At 39.1% G+C, this 19481-nt stretch overlaps 1 protein-coding gene across 4 annotated transcripts in view; it reads right to left on the bottom strand.

Moving 5' to 3' along the window:
- The window catches only part of SLC1A3 (solute carrier family 1 member 3), a gene marked incomplete at both ends in the record, with an annotated part of 65455 nt that overhangs the window by 9747 nt on the left and 36227 nt on the right, over positions 1 to 19481 (bottom strand). For 3 of the 4 annotated variants that reach the window (XM_082497021.1, XM_082497022.1, XM_082497023.1), the window contains 2 exons: positions 7443 to 7485; positions 8883 to 9087. In XM_082497021.1, coding sequence (XP_082353147.1) covers positions 7443 to 7485; positions 8883 to 9087 — 248 coding nt within the window. The remainder of the gene's footprint in view (positions 1 to 7442; positions 7486 to 8882; positions 9088 to 19481) is intronic. The other variant, XM_082497024.1, reaches the window with a different exon arrangement.

Genomic DNA, 19481 nt, shown 5'->3' with positions numbered 1-19481 from the left:
TTCTATTTTGATCTCTCAGTGAGCCAATTCTTCTTTTTAAATTGGCAGAAAACTTACCAAGCAAAAAAAAAGTGGCCATTTTCGGGTAAAGGCTATGGAGGTGAATCTGACGGATTTTGACATGAATGACTGACTAATGAATGCCAGAGAGGGCAAAACACTGAGACTGGAACTGTGCAGCCGGTGGAGGAGGGTATGGGATTGCCTCTTTAACTGACAGAGAGGTATTACAGTGGAAATAGAAATTTTCTAGAAGTTCCCACTAAAGGGTTTTTAAGTCAGTCCTGACAAGAATGTTAAAATAGTGCCCAATACTGTACAGCAGACACTCTAGTTCTTTTTTTTTTTTTTTCCATTTTTTAATGTATATGGGTATGATAATTGTGTTATATGTATATTTTGTTATTACTGTTTTTCAGCAGAAAAAAAAACTTAGGCAAATATTCCTTAATACAAATAGTTGAAGGGAGTAATTTTGCTGAACTTGTGGGCCGACAGATTAGTGAAACAAAAAAGCAAGCTGCCTAACGAGGACTGGAATTAAAGCCTCATTTCCTGTTAGTTTCCTACTTTCCCTAGACACATCATAACTGCCTTGGTCCTGATTCTCCTCCATTACCCTCAGGTCCTTCTCTCATTCCTACCTGTTTGACTAGGTCAGAAGCAACATGTGATACGGCTGTTAGACAGCGTTAGGCGTGTGCTGCCGGGGTGGCTGGCTGCTGCCTGTTGGAACAGGCCACGAGCTAAGTCATAAAGCACTTTTCTTTCAGTGGCAGCAAAGTTTTCATTTGTCTGAGAATTGTCCCCCCCCCCCCCCCCCATGTCAAATTAGGTCGGAATTGGCCATTGGGCTCAAAAATTACGATGGGACTGAGAAGCTGGGCAGCTACAGGGGAGAAAGCACAATCACATGAAATGTTTTGACTTTAAAACCCCCAGTTAGAAATCATTTTAGGTTGTAATAAGCATACTTCTTTTTTGTGCTGATTCTGGAATTCTGTTCCAGGAGGAAGATGCCTTTAATTCTTTATTAGTTAAGTCTCTTTAGGGGTATAACATGAATTTTAGGACCTCACTTAGCAAAGTCCATTTCCATTTCAGCTACTAGACTGGTTTATAGCGATATGGTTCTTATCAGTTGACTGTTGATTGGACTTAAGTATGCAGAAATGTTACTAGGGAGAACAGTCTTTCTAGAACCCCTTCCAGAGCAGTGGAGAAATGGTCTATTGAGAGTGAGATTCAAAATGGGAATCTGAGCAACAGGAATCAGAGCAACTTTATTTGCTCTGGGACAGTCACTTGAGCTAGCCTTTCTCTCATTATTGCTAAATGAGGTTAGGGATAACTCTGTGGATGTCTCTCTTATGCCCAAAGTCTATCAAAAGTCATGAGAGGTTCCTGGTGAAGCAAAAGAAATTAAGGAAAACCAAATAAGGGAAATGCAAAGGAGATATCTACGAAGGCAAAAGTGTAGGTTGAGCTTTATCCCTGTTAGTGCTTTTTCAAATGACGCTAAAGGCAAAATACAAGTTTGCTTGGCCACCACAAAAACAAATTTTCTGTCTGTAGAATGGTGAAAAAGCCAACTTCTCATAGGAAGTGCTGGGACGAAAGACCACCTTCAGGATGGTAGAAAATCTCAAAAGTTTTGAAATAGATGAGTTGATAGCTGAGTTGACTATTACTGCTCTGCAGAGAAAATGGTAATAAGAGATAATTTTGTAAGCTTTTATGTGATTCCTACTCTCAGGCAGATCTCTGTGGTGGGAATCAGTTATCAGCTGTTCATGTAGCTCAAACCGACATTTTAATATCACTCTCTGATTCTGCAGATCCTCTTTCTTTTGCAGTAGTCAGTTATGGAAGACTTTAGACAAAGAAAAACTGCTCATATAACAGATTGTAGGCTTAAGGGTCTCAGAAGAGCTGGTCATGGTTTACTAGAAGTCCCCGCACCTACACTGATAATATGTGATGGGCTAGACAACATCACTGAAGTCCTGTCATTTCTGAGGGTGTTTTGGTGCATTTGGTCTCCAGGCAGAGCTATTTTTGCCTGGTAAATGCAGGCAATTTTCTAGATGCACAATACTCATAATTTTTCCTTAAGATCTTGTGTAGAGAACAAATTGTGAGCAAGGTAAATATTATTTGGAACATATTAATACTAATAACTTCCTATGAACAACCTTATCTGCAGGTAAAGTATAAAAATAATGGCATTTCTGGACTCTTTTACAAGACACGGTGCTAATGAACAACTTCAATTTTAATTAAGGTATCTCATTATGAAATAGACAATATAATTACTTTATTGCATAATATAATGAATTAGTTGTTTACACTTTTCTTATTATTTTGTTTTATTGAGCAGTACAAGATAACCACAGTCATTTGACTTGAATATATTGCATGACTTTTTAAGAAGCAACTTTATAACACGGCAGTAGCACATTCCAGTGGTTAGCTTGCAGACAAGGTAATTGCATGTGTAACTGCTCTGAAAACTCATAATTTACTGCCAGTATTCTGAGATAGTATAATTAAGACTGTCTGTGCTAAGTCTGTACGATGATGTAGTTTTTAATGAATGATGATTTTAAAAGCAACAAGTTTGCTTAAATGCAAGCCTAAAAATGAAAGGAAATGAAAATAAGGCAGTGATGTCCCATCTTCCTAGTTATTTTTTTCTCTTCTTTCCATATGGACATGTGTGAAAGCATTCTAAATTGTCTGCAGAAGAGCTGATGAAACAGGATAAAATATATCATAACTAGCCAAAATTAACATGAGGAATAGACAGCATATATTAGTTAGTATTCATGTCTGGATGTGTGATTAACACTTCCAATCCTCTTGATAAGGATGAGTTCAGGAAAGAACATTTAACTAAAAATAGCTCAAAAGAAATGTAGTTATCAGAGGCACCTTTCCAGTTCTTTAGGCTTCAGCTGGCATCAAATTGCACCTAGTCACAACAGAATGACCCTCCCCAAATTGTTAGACTGATTCTGTTTCTCTCGACATCACAAGTTCACTTGTGTTTCTTTTGTCTTTTGATATATCCCCAGAGCACAAGATGTTAAAAAGCAGTATCTGCTTAACAAGCAGACCGCTGACAACTGTTTAGCCCCAGGCTAGGTAGCGTTTTTGAATTTAGCAGAGAAAGACATATGAAGACATAATGGCCAGAGCTGAAAGATAGAACCAAAGATTTCTTTAAGTATCCCTAAACTGGAGGCGAATATAGTGGTATAGAGAAAATTTTGAACAAAGTAATCTAGTTTCAGGTAAGTGTGGAACATTTATCTGATGTCAGTCTTTTCAGATTCTCCTGTTACTGATAAAAACACAAAAGCCTGCAAATGATCAGTAAAGGCAGCAACATACGTCATATGGAAATGACCACCATCAGAAAGTGTGCTGTTTGGATTAACAGTTTGGTGTTTCCAGTGATCCCTATCTGTGACTGATTTAACTGGAGGAGGTCCTGATAGAGACAGGGTGCCAACAGGACTTTGGTCTTTCGCAGTGACAGAGGGAGTACCTAGTGAAGAATAGAGTGAGACTAAAGCCCAACACTTTCTAGATTATTCTTCTTAACTTGACCTGCTAGCCAAGCGTGGCTTTTTGTCCCAGTAGGCTTTCCTGGGGCATGGGGTGGAATGCCAAACCTGAAATGGTTCTGCCAATTCTCAGCTGAAAGGTTTGAATGAAAGTATTTCCTTAGCTTTTCTGTGCGCTCTCTTTCTCTCCTACAGGGCCTCCTCCTGGCTTCTGAGATCCACAATGGCGGGTCCTTTTTGGAGGGGAAGGGGCAGTTTCTTCCACCACTCTTCCTGTTTCTGGAGAAGATAATGTGCAAAGAAGGAGGAAGAGGAGAAGAAGCAGCAAGAGGAGGCAGCTTTGTTTGCCTTACAGCCTTGCTGGGAAAGAAGACCAGGAAACGGCATCCAAAGAACCAGAAGACTGAGAAGCAGCATAAAATTTAGAAAGATTCTTCCTAATTAAGTCTTAAGGTCCCAGTCTTTGTCCGTGACCCTTCTCCCAGCAGCAATCCTATAAAAGCTTTCCCAGCTCCTTCTAAGAAGTCCTCCCTACTTTGGTTATCCTCTCCACACAGCTCCATTTCATTTTGCAGGAGAGCAATTCCACATCCAGAAAACTAATTTTACTTCACTAGAAGTAATTATGAAAAGTGAAGTACCATTTTCCACATCTTGGTGTTACAAAATTTGAGTAACAGTTGGTATTTTCAGGTTAAAAACTTCAGAAATTATAGTTGGTCCTGTGTATTAGTGTAGCTGGTTTGGGAAGTGCTTGCTATTGATGAGGAAAGTAACAGGTTCAAAACTTGCTGTGAGTACTAACGCGGTCATTAGAGAACCTGTCTGCTCACCATTGTGAGAAAGATAGAGAAAAATTCCTGAGGGTTCCAATGCAGATATCTGTTAGGAAAGAAACCTGCCTAAGGATGCTATAAGCCAGAATCTGAGCACATAATATATCAAAATGTGTGATGTGAATGTGAAGTGTATATGCCAGTGATGATTTCCAGGTGTGCAAAGCTGTGGATCAGTATTATGACTATGAGTGTGGACAACTATGAGTAGGAGTCTGTTTTGTATTTGGGCCAGCAAACACAGTGTTACAGAACCAGATCAGTGCCAGATGGATCATCCTTCTTCATAAATCTTATGAGAAACATATGAAAAAAATTATGTAAAGAATGTTATGGAGTCAAATGTGCAAAGTCATCTGGATACCTATGAATCTTACACCTTACTTGTTTCTCCTGTAAAATATGTTTAGTTGAACAAATGTGCTACAACAAAGTAACTTATACCTAAAAATCTAGGGTTTGGTACCTGATTCAAAAGGTAATAGTATTGGTATGACAGATTTAAAATCTTGGTGCTTCAGTAAGCACAGGTGCTGCTGAAAGTCAGAAAAAACTTTCATGAAACATTTCCTGGCTTTTGAACCATTTTTCAGAAATCTCTTTAAGCTGTAAAGCATGTGAGAAATACATAGATTTAGGAGTGCTAGTCACTGAATCAACTGTCCCGTTGCTGTTGGATACTTTATCAAAATAATTTTTAAAGGAGTATCTTAAAACTGATGATGTAAGTTTGTTCCCATGACTGCTAATTGAACATTTTTCCAGGACCTCACCTTTTGGGTAAGGAAGGTTAAAAACCTTACTAATTCTCACTTTAAATTCAGATGTAGTGATTTCCATTTCTTCTTGTATAAACATTTTTCTTTATCATACACAGCTCTGTTCCCGCTTTTACCTGAATAGTTTTTAAGTCAAGCTTCTTTTTGCTTTATACGCTGTGTTCTTTTGATAATCCCAGTAACTCCTCTATCCATTGTGCTCATTTTGCATGAATCTTCCTATGAATGTAATGTCCAAAATATACTCCGTATTCCAAACAGTCACATTACTATGACTTTATTTCCTCTCTTGGAATTATATCACCTAATATATCGTTGAGCTGAATTCCAGGGGGTTTAATTTTATTTTTTTTCTTTCTGATAGTGACTTCCCATCTCAAAGCAGAAATTACTGTTAGTTTCTAAATGTTTATTTCATGTGTGATGAAGAGGTACAAAGAGGTAACCAAAAATGTCAGTGTCTGCAAGAGCCAATTCACTTTGTTGTTGTGTATTACAGTGTGCCAGGCACATACCACCTTCTGTGGCATTGTTGTATATATCAATACAAAGTGCTTGGACCTTGTCATCTGTACATTTCATTGTGTGCATCTCATGGCAATGTCATTCATAAAAATATCAATTGAGTTATGGCCAGTCCTTCAGCAACTTCCATTTCTATGTCCATAAATTTTACCATTTTTATGGTAATCCTATCCCTCGCTCAACTATTTAACTTTCCTCATATTAAAAACTTTGTTTTACAGAAATCCAAGGAGATTAGATGTATTGCATGTCTGTGGCACAAAAAAAAAAGAAAAAAAGAAAAAAAAGAAGAAAAATAAGCAATCTTGTGGAAGAAAGATGGAAGGTTTTTCTGGTACAATCTATATTTCAGAAACCTGTGTTACTCTTTATCTTTTTTTTTCACGTATTTTTCATTTTCATTTATTATGAAGTCTACTCTTTCCTTCAAGTTACTTACATCCTTCAGTACAACCAAGATCAAGCTAATGGGTTATTAACTGCTTAAATAAATTCCCAAGTCTTTTTGAAATTGCAATTTGAAAAGCAGTATAATTGCTTTCACCTGTTATAGATAATAAATTCCCAACTTGAGAAATTTATTAAAAATACTTGCTGCTAGATCTGTAACTTTATGCCCTAATTCTTTCAGTATTTTGAGATAAAGATTATATAATTCCCTGACTTTATTACATTAAATTCTTTGAATTTTGTTTCTAGTTTAGATATAGACTTTTGTTTTTCCATACTGCTCTGCTGCATCACTGTCCCGAGTTCATCGTCATCCTTACTGAAAACAGAGGCATAGCATTTGTTGGTTTTGGACCTGGGTGTAGTTTATCTTTAATCTTGACCAAGTCTTTAATCTAGAAAGTCACTGCTTTTTATTTGTCTCTGTTTATATAACTAAAGAAAATGTTACTGTTTCTTTTCAATTCTTCTGCAAGATTTAACTCAGCTGGACTTTGGAACATTTCTACTTTATTGTCTTGCTTCTTGACCTCCACATTTCAGCTTTTTTTTTTAATTGCTACAGCAATAACTGGTAAATAATATCAGTTCAGGATTGTCTGTGGGGCCAATATGAAGCATTAGATTATGGAAATGCACATTGTAGGTTTCACTGAATCTATACTATTCTCCTTTGAAAAAAGAGATGCGACTAGTTACTATTATTTTCTCTGTAGAATAGTTAAGGTTAAGACCAGGATAATGACTAAGAAATTTGGGAAGCGACATAGAAAGAGCATTCTTATGCAGTCCTATCATAGGTGACAGGAAATCCCCTAGTTTGATTTTGTTATTGACGTCCACAAAATTGTTGCCTCTGTTTTGAACCTATGCACATTTCTCACATGACATTCTTGAACTTCTTCCAGTCTTTGTAGAGATGGTGCATATCTCAGTATCTTATAATTTAACATAAGACTGTTTTTGAAAAATAAATTCTGTATTGCCTCCAATGAAGCTTGCTGTAGACTTAAGCATTTGACATTTTGAAAAAACTTGGGTTTTGATTTGCTGTGCCAGGTGTGTTTTCTCCACTTCTTGTAGCAAATACTGAGACAATTATGATTGAAACCAAAACACGTATTTGGTTGTTTTGATTTGAGTTTTTTTGACAGCCGGGAGTATATATAAGATTTGTTTCTGCTGTAAGTGCAAGTACATGATATTCCTAAAGAAAATGCTACAACATTTCAATTTCTTACTTTGTTATGGTTTAATTGGTAATAATGAAACATTTTTACCTGTTTAAAGCAAGCTTCCACCAGATTTGGAGGGAACATATTTCTGTGAAAAAGAAAGAAAATAACATGAGAAGTAATAAGACTATAGTAATACCTTAAGTAGGGGCACAGCTAATAAAAGAATTGACCAGCTAATTTTCAAAGGAATCCTATGACAAATATGTAATTATGTATACAGTGAGGAGAGCTTTGCATATAGCATTGGCCTGGTTAACTTTATTGGGACGAAAAGTAGTAGGGTTGGATAGATCCTGGCAATTGCAATCTCTGTATCCAATAGTGTATAGTAGGTCTGGTTATGGAGCAGAATATTAGCTAAATTACCAAATGAACAAAGCTCTGTGGGTCAGTGCTGACTTTTAATTTTGTATTTATTAATCTTTTCTGAATCCAGATTAATAAAGAAATCATGAATATTTAATGCATTACTACTTCTTAATTTTTGCCATCACGTACCCTAGTACATTGTGAATTTATGAGTAAATTTAGAGTCTTGTCGTGATTAAGAAATAAATATTTCTGAAGTTTGAGTGTTCTTTAATAATAACACATACACATACAACTATATATGTGTGTTTATACTTGTTACATATGGGTGTTTGTTTCCTTTCCAGAATAGTGACATTTCTGAGGGAATTAGAAGCAGCCTAACTGAATAAATTTTGAGGAATCTGAGTGCAAACCTCTTCATGGGTCTTTCTGAAGTCCCCCTTCCTGGCAGCATGACTCTTGGAGGCCTTTCTCCATGTCTCTGGCTTCTCCAAATGGGTTAGTGGAACACAAAATTTTGGTGGCTTTACCTGTGGAAAAGCTCCCGAGTTCAAAACCTCAGCTTCCCTACTCCCTGGAATACATCTGTGAAATATTAGCTCTATAAAAGAGACATTGCAGAGTCTCTGAGCAAGGAGAAAACAAGATTTTATATCTGTGCCCCTCTATTTCAAGCATTTTACTTGCCTGTTGCTGGAATTTATTTCCCGTCCATACAGTTTAACAACTTGAGTAGATGCACCCAGATTGGCGGCTAAAATTCAAAATTAAGATGACTGGCTAAATCACGGATTCAAGTGAAGTGAGAAAACTGTCAGAAGTTGGAAGTAAAGTAAAGCAGAGGAATTTGGTAATAAGGATTGTGCTATGGAAGGAGGGGAAAAGACCCATGCAGATAGCAGAACAGAAGTCTTTCTTTTGTGCATGAAAGAAAGAATCTTTCTTTGACTATTAAAAGCAGTTTCTTCCCTTGCAACATCTTGATTTGGAAATAAACCCATGTATTCTTTTGTAGCGTTGTAGGGGTTAGAGATATTGGCATCACATAGTTGAAAGAAATTTAGCTAGTTTATGCAGTAACTGTCTAAAATTCTTCACATTTGTTCTCGTGTGACTAAATATTACTGTTGTTGCCATTGGTACAGAAAATGTGCAATATCATAGCCATACCTGATTAAATCAAGAAAGGCATCTGCTGCTGTCACTTGCACAATTTTGCCTTCTCTGTGCATGTTTTCTTTAGTACCTTTCCCGGGGTGGATGATGACCACAATGATTATACCAATCAGTACGGCAATGATCGTAGTACTCATGTAGTAGACTACTGCTCGGACTCCCATCTTCCCTGATGCTTTACTATCCAGGGCAGCAATTCCTAGTAGATTTAAGCACAAGGACATTCACCTCATACAGTTGTGAGTAAATAGTATGAACTCAGCATGATGAAAATGGTTTTGTGGGAAGAGTTTTGATGACCGGTACATTTAAAGCTACCCAAGGTAAGTTGGCCCTCTTTTGCAGCTTGTACTGCCGCTGTCTTCCCATCCCACCCCTAACGCTTGTTCTGACATAATTTTCTATTACAAGAGTTACAAGTTGTAACCAAGTGCTTTGTTAACACTTGGCTAAAAGTAAAGATTATTGGTGTGATGCAGTGTGGCACTTGCTGGATTCCAGTGAACCAATTCATGGGTTTTGGTTAGCATAGTTACCATAGTCTGAAAAATGTGTCTTGGAAATGTGCTGCACCTAATCTGTGATAGAAAGAAAGAAAACAGAGTAGTCTCAAGTAACGTTGATAACATTTGCTACAATTAATATGTATGAAGAGTTTTCTTCAATCCCTAATGGAATGACCTCAGTTTACCTCTGTCCCAAGCCCTGGGAGTTTAAAACAGATTAAATGCTGTTAGCTTGCTTCAGAAAATCCTTATTATTGTACGAATAAGCATTTAGAGTCTTTTATAAACTTTGCAAAACTTGCGACATTAATCCTAATTCTTGGCTCCTCTTAATGCATGAGATCTAATGTGAATACTAGGGTGCTCACTGTGCCATCTGCTGAAGTATTTGTTCAACAGATTGCACCAACAGGGTTGCGCTGTGTTTTTCAAATGAAGGTGCAGTTCTGCCAGGGAATGAGCTCTGAATCTTTGAGAAGTAGTGTCTTGTGAGGACTGTCAGAAATGGAAATGCTCCTTCTCTTTCCTAGCAGGTGCGGTTAGGTTCTTCTCCTTAAAATGCCTCTTTGCCCCTCCTTAAGATTTCAAGTAGTCCATAACTTCTCCATGCTTCATCTGGAGGGCTATACCAACTGTCTCAAAACAGTGCTGATGCTTCTTGTTGGAATCAAGCTTTCAAAGTGCAGAGTGAAGAAAGAGGTCAGGAAAAGATTGCTTTGCTTTATTACCTCCTCCAATAGACCCCTATATGGCACTGTCTAACCCAGACATCTGCGGACTGCACGCATTTATCCAGATGCCGTGTACAAACATATAAAACATAATAAAAGTTGACCACATTCTACCCTGGGTACCTATCTCAGAGGAGAAAGCATTTAAAATGAGGCAACAGGACTGCGTGATTATAAATAATTTGGAAACATAAAACTAGAATCATGACCTAGCAAAACTGAATGTTTTCTCAAACCACTGTAGATGTACTGTACTTCTGTCTATCTTCTAAAGGAGAAAATATGCGCTACTGGAGTTACAGTGAAAGTACTCTAGTCACTGACGTAACTGAGATCAAGGCTGTGTTCCAGGCTCTGATCAAATCTTCGCAGTATAAAACCAATCACATGCTTCATACTTACCCTTTCATTTCAGCTAGCGTTTGCCTGTCCTTTCGGCATCAGCCATTAGACTCATTAAGATTTGTACCCACAAAATGAATTGCAAAGGTAGATCACTAGATTTGCCCCCTGAATTGCCTGATTTACATGTGTCATTGTAGCGGAAGAACGAAGTCTTACTGGCACCGTAAGAAAGTGGAAATGGGAATCCAATAATTGAAGCACTTGATCCTTCATTTCTCTGCTCAGCTTTTCCATCAGCAAAACGGGATGATAATGCTTGTGGTAAGTTTGCATTTATATTTTGAAATTCTGTGAGAAAAATGGTGAACACTACGAAGTAATAAATAGTGTTCTTATCTTCGCCAACAGGAAGTAAGTCCTATAGCTCCCTTGTGGATGGAGGAATAATTTTTTTTTAGAGTCCTCAAAATAATGCAAATGCAAAATAATGGAAATATAATTAAAAATGCATAAAAATAAAGTTGATAATTTTTGGACAATTTCAGATCTGCTACTGAGTTGCACAATGTTTATATCTGACAGAATTTGTTACAAATTTTATTTTTAAAGTATCAGTATGTAACTTAAAAGGAAGTTATTTTTAAAACTGAAAAATGAATGCATGCACACTAGTCCAGTCAATTTTACATATCTTAATTGCTGGTTTATGTTCTCACTCGCTGTTTCTAAAGTAGCAGCAATTGGGCTGTGTATTTTTGCATTTTAGCTAAGATCAGTTTTAAACTTGGTTTACATCTTGAGCATGAAAAGGTTAACCTATATAGTTTAATAGGAAGATTTGGAAAGGCACACATGTTAAATTAGTCAGTTCCCAGGATCCTGCCCTTGCCAGGTACTAGATTCAGTGCTGAGCACTGTCTAGAGGGTTCACAGGCATATGTGCTTACGGCTTTAACCAAGCCTGTGCTTCTTTGTACTCCATCCGTGGTACTAGGCTGAGTCTCCTACGCTCCAGAAATCACCAGGAGTCAGTGTAGGCATATTTTAACACTAAAGATTGCTGTGTTGAAGGATTAGAGTTTGTGATCCTATTCTTTGTTGGATTGATTCTGGGATTGAGTGGTGAACCATGTGCAAGTGATATGTCAGGGAGCAAGAGTCATGCTCTTTTCTTTATAAACTGCTTTCCAGCTTGGTTTCCTATTGTGCACTCTGGCTGTGACTACACAGCCCCTTATTTTAGGTTGCTCAGTCTCATTCCTGCTCTTGCTTATCATATAAATGACTTCTCAGCTTGAAAGTAGGGCACAGCAATTCCTCTCTTCTTGAGGTCTAACCACTTGTGGCATGTATAGCAGCAAGCATTCAAAGCAGAGGGATGAACAAAAGCCATATGAGGAGGAAGCAAGTTCTCACCTCAGAGGGCCCTTACTGGAGAGCTGCTGGGCAGCCTTCCCTCCCACTGAAGTTAGTGGGAACTCAGGCAACTTACAAGAGGGACACTATAGCATTCAGGGCTGAAACTACAAAAGCTTCCAGCATACCAACAAGGTTTATCTAAAAAAATATTTGAAATCTGTTTTTTTTTTTTTTAAACATGAGAAAATGAAGGGGTTTGTTTCCTTTAAATTTTAAAATGTTGACAAGATTTCTTAGAGCTGAATGGGACTCTGGAAGGATCCCTAATGGAGAAGCAATAAAGTTCGCTCCAAAGCTTTCATGTGTCACAGACCATTGTGTCCTCAGTGTGTCCTTTCACAGCCAGCCAGCAAAACTCCCATTGTCCCGCGGGAGATGTATGTGCCCCTTTCATCCTGCTCGCTGCTCTCTGCTCCGCATGGCTGCTGGCTCCAGCACCTCTGCCTCCTCTCTTCCTCTCCCCTCCCCTTCCCCAGGGGGCCTGGGAAACTTTGCTGTGCCACCGGTCCCCACGCACAGGGATGCCTTGAAGTTGTCAAGGCAACCTGGAGCAGAGCGCCTGTAATTTCTCCCAGCGTGTGCGCGCACACAACATGAATGGGAATGATTTTTTAAGTATTGATGGGGAGGGAGGGAGGCGAGGAGGGAGGAAGGGAAAAGAAGAAAGAAGTGGGCAGGAGTAAATCTGTAAAACTGCAAACAAACCCAAACCCTTACCCCTGTCCTCTCCCTTCCCCTACTCTTTCTCTCTTTTGAGAAATAAGTGAGGAAACAGTCACACTGTGGGTGAAATAAAAACATGACAAGGAGTTCTCCAGAGTTTCGGGGTGAAAACAAAAGCACTACGTTTTTCTTTAACAAAGGGGTTAGGGAAAAAATGGAAATATTTTAGGATGTAGGAAAGGTAGCAAGCAAGTAAGTAGGGTAAAGCAAGTAAGTAGAGTAATTGTAAGAGAAGGAGAAAGAGAGAAAGGTTGCAGGAAATAGGATAAAAAAAATCTAGTTAGGGCAACTTGTTAAAAATTCTGAATTGTTAATCTGATAGTTCTGATTGTTCACCTGACTTGATCACAGTTCTGAAAATTAGCATGAACTAATGATGCTGCAACTTTCCTGAATAGCTACTATATTATGACTGGTTTTGTGTCAATTAAATTTTTTATATTGTACTTATGATTCTAGATTATGCAGAATTCTAGAATTTAAAAATCCTGAGTTCCTTCTATTGTTTTTCATTTTCTTGACATTGAAAACATGCTGTAAGTAATCTATGTGTGATCTTGGATTATACTAGGGCAACCTAATGCAGAGGGATGGTACTGTACTTCTCAGTAAGACCAAAGGTAAAATACACTGAGTATGTTCTATTTAGATAATATTTAAGCCAATAATGGCTTTATATCTGCTTGTTCAAAAATAAATTCCAAGGAATTATTTTAAAAGCCAAAGAGCAGAGCCTATGCTAAAAGGACCTACAACTTCAGAACACTTTCTCCCTTTGATTAGCACAACTGCATCAACTGATGTCTTGCATAACAGTCCAATGTCCTCAAGTCATGTTATGAGCTATTTCAGTCTGAGATTTGAGTTTAATCACATACTTAATTTTCCTGTTACAGTGCCTGTGGGTTTTTTTTAGAAAGAAGGAATATACATATTTACACAATTAGACAATCTAGTGGAAGGTGTCCCTGCCCATGGCAGGGGGGTTGGAACTAGAGGCTCTTTAAGGTCCCTTCCAACCTAAACCATTCCCTGATTCTATGATTCTATGAATATGCAAACTTACCACAATGATAACTTGTTGGCAGATAGTATGACTGAGGCCCTATTTCGGTGTGTAAACCCCTAGTCAGCAAAGCATACTTGGTCTTATATTTGTCCTTAATGTTAATCATAGAATCATAGAATGGTTTAGGTTGGAAAGGAACTTGAAGATCATCGAGTTCCAACCCCCCTGCCATAGGAAGGGACACCTCCCACTAGACCAGGTTGCCCAAGGCTATGTCCAGCCTGGCCTTGAACACCTCCAGGGATGGGGCCTCAACAACCTCTCTGGGCAACCTGTCCCAGTACCTTACCACCCTCAAAGTGAAAAATTTCTTCCTAATGTTTAATCTGAACCTGCCCTCTTCCAGTTTAAAGCCATTCCCCCTCATCCTATCGCTACATGCTCTAGTAAAAGTCCTTCCCCAGCTCTCCTGTAGGCCCCCTTTAGGTACTGGAAGGCCGCAAGAAGATCTCCCCAGAGCCTTCTCTTCTCCAGGCTGAACAGCCCCAACTCTCTCAGCCTCTACTCATAGAAGTGCTCCAGCCCTCAGGTCCATGTCCTTCTTAAGTTGGGGACTCCAGAGCTGGATGCAGTACTCCAGGTGGGGTCTCACGCGAGTGGAGTAGAGGGGCAGAATCACCTCCTTTGACCTGCTGGCCACACTTCTTTTGATGCAGCCCAGGATACGGTTGGCCTTCTGGGCTGCGATCGCACATTGTTGGCTCATGTTGAGCTTCTCGTCAATCAGCACACCCAGGGCTGCTCTCCAGCCATTCCCCGCTGAGACTGTATTTGTGCTCAAATAGGGACCCAGATGTAAGACCTTGCACTTGGTCTTGTTGAACTGCATGAGGTTGGCTTGGGCCCACCTCTCCAGCCTGTCCAGGTCCCTCTGGATGGCATCCCTCCCCTCCAGCGTGTCTACCTCACCAAACAGCTTGGTGTTATCGGCAAACTTGCTGAGGATGCACTCGACCCCACTGTCCATGTCGCCAACAAAGATGTTGAACAGTACAGGTCCCAGTGCCGATCCCTGAGGAAAACCACTCATCACTGCTCTCCACTTGGACATCAAGCCGTTGACCACAACTCTTTTAGTGCGACCATCCAGCCAGTCCTTTATCCACCGAGTGGTCCATTTGTCAAATCCATGTCTCTTCAATTTAGAGACCAGGATATCGTGTGGGACAGTGTCAAACGCTTTGCATGAATCCAAGTAGATGACATCAGTTGGTCTTCCCTTGTCCACTGCTACTGTAACCTCTTCATAGAAGGCCACCAAATTTGTCAGGCATGACTTGCCCTTGGTGAAGCCATGCTGGCTGTCACCAATCACCCCCTTGTTTTCTATGTGCCTTGGCAGAGTTTCCAGGAGGATCTGCTCCATGATCTTGCCAGGCACAGAGGTGAGACCGACAGGCCTGTAGTTCCTGGGTCTTCCTTTTTTCCCTTTTTGAAAATAGGGGTTATGTTTCCCCTTTTCCAGTTGGCAGGAACCTCGCCAGACCGCCATGACTTCTCAAATATGATGGCTAGTGGCATCGCAACCTCATCTGCTAGCTCCCTCAGGGTCCACGGATGTACCTCGTCAGGTCCCATGGACTTGTGCACCTTCAGATTCCTCAGGTGGTCTTGTACTTGATCTTCATCTACAGTGGGCAGTTCTCCATTTTCCCAATCCTCGTCTTTGCATTCTGCGTCATGGGCAGTGTGGCTGTGGTCCTTGCCAGTGAAGACTGAGGCAAAAAATTCATTGAGTACCTCAGCTCTGTCTCTGTCCCGGGTAACCAGTTCTTGCGTTTCCTTCTGGAGAGGGCCGACAGTTTCCCTAGTCTTGCTTTTCTTGCTGACATACTTAAAGAAGGATTTTTTGTTTGTCTTAATGTCCCTGGCCAGATTTAGTTCACTAAATAGTTCACTAGTTTGCTAAATCAGGGCCCATAATTAGCAGTTTTTAAATGGGATCTTTTTCTTTACACTCAACAGTTAGTAGGATGCCACTGAAGAACCTGGCAAGTAGCAAGATTAATTTTCTTTGGCTTTTCTTAAAAAAACACAGTCACTAATTAGGACTAATCCTACTACCTTCAGTGATTTTATCATTTGTCAGAGCAAGTGAGACTCTGTCACTGGGGGGACGGGGTATGCATGTAAGTGTATGAATATATGCATGTGTATCATTTCAGTTTGAAAACAGTTAAAATGTGCAGCTACTGCTTTTCATATTGAAAGTCCCTGTTTTTGAAATCTTTTTCCTGCCCTTTAAAAACTTAAGGAAAAAAAGACTTTATATGTTTGCTTTCATATACTAAAATTCTTGTGTTTATAACAAGAGAATCTAACATTTTGACCACAATTTTTTTTTTAAATGTTTGCTTTCTTTAAAATTCATTTTGATGCACAATGATGAAAATTTTAAATATAGAATAGAATATTTCAGTTGGAAGGGACCATCTAGTCCAACTGCCTGAGCACTTCAGGGCTGATCAGAAGTTAAAGCATGTTATTAAGGGCATTGTCCAAATGCCTTTGAAACACTGACAGGCTTGGGGCATCGGCCACCTCTCTAGGAAGCCTCTTCCAGTGTTTGACTACCCTTTCCATAAAGAAATGCTTCCTAATGTCCAGTCTAGATGTTCCCTGATGCAGCTTTGAACCATTCACATGAACCCTGTCACTGGGTACCAGGGAGAAGAGCTTGGCACCTCGCTCTGCACACCCTCTCCTCAGGAAGCTGTGGAGAGCAATGAGATCACCCCTCAGCCTCCATTTTTTCAAACTAGACAAGCCCAAAGTCCTCAGCCGCTCCTCATAGGATAGTAGTAATCTTGCTCAGTATGAGAGGAACTGCAGGTTCAGAGCCCTGGTGCGAACACTTGGCTGAGGAGCCACTGGCATGAGGCTACCACCCCTAAGCATATGACTGAATGCCTCTATCCTGCTGAGACATAGGTATATGTTGTCGCAAATATATAAAATGATGAACCAGTTCTGAATGAGTGTGTAGAACAAACTGTACATTCTGGTCCTCATACATATTGACTCCTGGAAATAAAAAAAAGAGGATTTCTATCATCATTATGAATTCTTTCCTTATTCAACATACTAGAACTGAATTGATGGAACTTCCTTGCTAATGTAGATTTTTATATAAATTTCCTTTAGGTGTTTTGGACTCAATCTTTAAAAACAAAACATTACGAACAGAGCATCTTTTTATTGCTAATTATTTTCCTGTTTATTTTTTACAGTCTCTTCATTAGGAAATTGAAGTTGCTTGTTAAGGACTCCTATGGTGGAACAGCAGTAATGGCAACTGTTGACTCAGGAGTGTTGCCCTAATTTTGTTTCTTTAAGGTTGTCTCTCATTCTCCTAATGAAGCAGTCTTAAATGGGCTACTCCCGACCCCCTACATCTACTGAGCACTGTGTGATGAGTAAACTCTCAGTGTGAGACCATGAGAACAATCCCTTTTGTGTATGTTGATGAGGATTTGTGGAAATGAGTAACACTGTGCAAGGTCACGGTAAAATATGCCAACAGAAAAATTCTAAGGAAAAGCAATAGTTAGGTAAAGACAGTGGAAGTATTGCCTGAGTTTAATTAACATGATTAAGCTCTAGAGCTTTATTCTGATAGCGGCTGAGCATGTCCTGAGTGGTGCTGAACATTCCCAGAAAACAAAGGTTAAACAATGTTTAAAGCTTTGGCAATTGAGCTCTTTGCAAGATCAGGTCCAAATTCTAGATTAATATTTTTGATAGCAGTAGCAGTGAAAGAATAAGATTGCAAAGAAAAGAGCTAAGTAACATTTTCAAAGAACTATATGAATTGGTGAAGTTAATTCATATTAAATCAATACAGTTAATGACTTCCTGGAGCCACATAAAATACATGTCTGAAATACAGGTCTGCATGCCTTTTTGCATGAACTGATGGGAGAAACCACCCCCAAATCTCAGTTTAATTTATCCTTATTTGAATATGGAAATTTAAATAATGAAATTTTATTAATTTTCCCACTTCCATTAAGAACACTGGGCAGATCACAGAAAAATTAGTAATTAGTAATTGTATTTGATCCAAAATTGTGTGACCATGATTAAGCCAAGCTAATGAAACCCATGGGTGGGATATAGGAATGCAGTTCACTGAGCCAATTAAATGGCTAAGAGTGGCTTCTACGGAACTACACCTCCCCACAGCTTTGTAGTCCTTCCCCACCCCTTGCCACCAGAAAACTATTAACTTTGGGTTTTGTAGGGTTAGTTTTTCTGTGAGTTTTTTGTTCTGAATCATTCCCCCTGCTTATCTTTAAGCTGGCTCTGTTCTCAGGAGGTAGCTGAGCAAACACCATCCACCATTTGATGACAAGGAGAGAACAAGGGTGTGTGAAAGAGCACCTGGGCTCAGGAGAGCTCTAGAGGGCCGCAGCTACTCAAACCAGCACTGCCTTCCAAAAAAATTAGCACAAAAATAGACCCTTATGAAGATACACATGTTCCTGTTACATGTAGGAAAAAATCCCACTGCATTAGTGAATCAGAGAAATCACAGACTTTAACAGAAAGGTGGGACTTCACAACATGTAGAAGAGTCCACGTAAGCACTTAAATAAAGTGATGTACCTTTCTTTGTGGATTCTCCACTACTACAGTGAGAAGAAAGGTTGTATATGATGAAAAAAGACCTTTTCTAAAGGGTGCTAATGTAGCCCTGCCATACATACTTCTTTCTGTTATTCATAGAAATATACTGGAATGTGGATGCTGGATACCTCTCAGTGATTCTGACAGCTTTTGCACGTGCAAAAGTGATGCAAACTGAACATTGTACTTTTTATGTTGTTCCCATATTTCTTGATGAAAACAGCATAAAAATATGCTAACAAAGAGGTGTAATGTGTGCTTGCTTCAAGTATATTTCCTCTGTCCCTTTCTAACTCTTGTTAAGGGAATATATTTTGTAACTGATCACGTTTTTTCGTCCTTCGTCTTCTTGGCTGCAAACACACACTATCTAGCCACAGTTTAGTCGTTAGAAGGAAAATGTTTGTCAAACCGTAGTAAGATAATGTCAGAACATCACTGACTGGTGTAAATTGTAGAGGCCCAAATAACCTCTAGTGGCTTTACAGTGATTTTTACCTTTCAGTTAACCGTGAATAATGAAAGACTATTTTGTTATTATTCATCACAATACTGCTCTTTCAGTGGAATAACTTCACTTTATGAAACTCTGCTTGGCTTCAGTGCATCAAGATGAGTTGTTATCTTACAAAAAAAAGTGACAGTAATCTGTATTGGAAAGTATTTCCTGGGCCATCAAGTATAGCATTCTGAAACAGCAGGCAAATATATTGTACAGTCTTGGTAAGAAATTGATTGACCTTGAGGTTCAAATCAGTTGTTACTTTTACCCTAACTATGTTCATGGTAGGGTATTCCATAGCCTTGCTCACTTCTTTGCTTGTTTCCATGCACAAACAACTTTATTTTTCTACCTTTAAAATCATTCTCTGTCTCAGGACAGTGTCAATCAGTGAAGGCAGGGAAGATTTCCATAAGCCTCCCCAGGCTGTGCTTGTTGTTGCTAAATAATTTATAGACACCAAAAAGTATTACACCTCCCAGTAAAATGAAATTTGTAAATATGGTACACTTAGATGATCCATTTACTGAGTGTCAGTGATATTTGCATTACTACAGGAAACCTCTTGCAGGAATACGCTCTACTTTCTGAAAAGTATAATTGATTTCCTTTTTGGGTTTGCAAGATAACAGAATACATTTGGAGAACTAATAGAAAAGTACATTTCCT

Source organism: Vanellus vanellus (genome assembly GCF_965231255.1).
Source record: "Vanellus vanellus genome assembly, chromosome: Z".
Classification (NCBI taxonomy): domain Eukaryota; kingdom Metazoa; phylum Chordata; class Aves; order Charadriiformes; family Charadriidae; genus Vanellus; species Vanellus vanellus.
This window is presented reverse-complemented; position numbering and strand designations above follow the sequence as displayed.